This window comes from Pygoscelis adeliae, unplaced genomic scaffold (genome assembly GCF_000699105.1).
Source record: "Pygoscelis adeliae isolate BGI_AS28 unplaced genomic scaffold, ASM69910v1 Scaffold288, whole genome shotgun sequence".
Lineage (NCBI taxonomy): Eukaryota > Metazoa > Chordata > Aves > Sphenisciformes > Spheniscidae > Pygoscelis > Pygoscelis adeliae.
The window spans coordinates 258,964-260,824 of record NW_008825264.1 but is presented as its reverse complement, the minus strand read 5'-3'; the positions used below and the strand labels follow the sequence as shown (position 1 = coordinate 260,824).

At 43.8% G+C, this 1,861-nt stretch overlaps 1 protein-coding gene across 1 annotated transcript in view; it reads left to right on the top strand.

Moving 5' to 3' along the window:
* Window positions 1-1,861, top strand: part of LOC103921593 (ubiquitin-conjugating enzyme E2 D2-like) — a 22,793-nt gene continuing 20,932 nt past the window's right edge. Inside the window, 2 exon segments of the mRNA XM_009329584.1 lie at window positions 1-27; window positions 1,820-1,861. The exon segment at window positions 1,820-1,861 is cut by the window's right edge and continues 15 nt beyond it. Coding sequence (XP_009327859.1) covers window positions 1-27; window positions 1,820-1,861 — 69 coding nt within the window.

Here is a 1,861-nt window from a genome sequence, read left to right as displayed (position 1 = left end):
ATGCCGGCTGATACTTGCAACCAGGAGGTAAGGAGGGAATCCTCACTTGGCTAAAGTTGGGTGCTCTGAATTGACAGGCATAACTGACAACTCAAGGGATTTCCTCCTTCAGAGGATATCTGGAGATGCTCTCTGCCTTCGGGAGGGAGTAGGCTCTTCGGCAGTGCTGTGTGCTCAGTATCTACTCCTGTCCAAGTCCATGCTGAACCACAGAGTGTGGGAGCAAGGTTTGCTTGGGTCAGCGCTGTAAGAAGCTCAGTAGGAGCACTAGGAAAGCTTCAGTAGTCTGTCGGGTCAAGTCAGGAGGCTTTCAGCTGGCCTCCTGAGAAGTTGGGAGCCACCGAGAGCAAAACCGAACTTGTGTATGGTTTACAGTAATCAGGGTATGTGAAGCTTTTTATCTCCACTGCAAGACTTCTGGGGGATTTCATACTGAGTGGAAAATCCCGAGATTTACCTGTCTGATGCAAGGCAGCTTTCTTCTGTTGCAACAGAAGAGGGTTTGGTTAGTGGTGGCCTCTCAATTAGTGGGAAGTAGAAGCTGGAATTCCCAGAGATATCATCTATTCAAAGGCTTAAATACTGCCTGTAAAATAACAAAAGGCCATTAAGTGACAAGCTTTTTCCATTCCTGCAATCAGCTTGTCTTGATCATTGTCCTTAAATGTTTTGTCTATCAAAAGCTTCAGATAAGTCTGGTATCTGAGACTCGCTCCACTGTGGACTGTTGCTGGTAACCCTTGCAGGCTGTGAGGTGAGAAGCTGAATGTGCAACGGGCCAGGGACAGCATGGGAGTGTTTCCTGAATGCTGGATTTAGTTGTTGTCATAGTGGTTGTCTAGTGTTTATGTTTAGCTTTCTAGACTGAGCTAGCACAGAAAAAAGTTAGTATCTTTGGGCCCATCATGCAGGTGGTGCATGGTTTGGCCCATGGTCAGTGGCTGGGCCAGAAATAGAGCAAAGTTTGACTCTTAAAGTTTTACTCTATTTGCACTTCCCACTAAATGTCCACTTCCTGAGCAAATTGCCAATGTGAATTACTGGTGACAATGTGTGGACTCTCTTTCTGATCTGAGATGAAACTCCGCTTCAAATTTGATATCATACAATATGAGTTCAGAACTCATAATAGGATTTCTCCAGAGGAGAATTTGACTGACGCAGGTCCTTGAAAAGTGAGGTTTTCCATTCATGGGCTAGCAGTTCTATAGGTACAAAAGGCCTTGCGTTTTATTCCATTTAACCGCCTATATTCACTGATGCATACATTCGGAGATGAAACAACAACCACAGGTTGTTGAAGTTTTGTATACTGCAAAAAGGCTGCTGCAGGCTTGGGATGATAAACTAGATCAGTATAGCTGGAGCAGCCTGGGAGCTGTTAGAATACGGGGCATAAAATAAGGGTAATACTGAGAGTTGTTGGATCAAGGCCATCTTACCTCCCTGTGACCTGGAGATAGAGTATATAATATCTTGATAATGCTTGGGATTTGTTAACTTTTATTACCAGTGGAGGCAAACCTGATAGACCCTATGACTTGATGAGGATTGCTGTGACTTTAATAGAGTATGGAAACCTAGAGAGGAAACTGATGCAGATGCCAAACGTGTTACCAGGATTTAAGATGCAACTTTGCTTTCTGGGGTCCTGGCTATTAGTTTTGTGGTGTTGCCATTCTTGTGGTTTCAGGAAACTCACTGATGTGAGCATTATGTTCATGAGCAAGAATGATAGCCAAAGTGCTACTAGCAGCTTTTTAAGCAATAACATGATTGGTTTTGAAATTAAATGAAATAAACTGTTCCTGTTTTTTAGGAGTTGAACGATCTGGCACGTGATCCTCCAGCACAGTGTTCA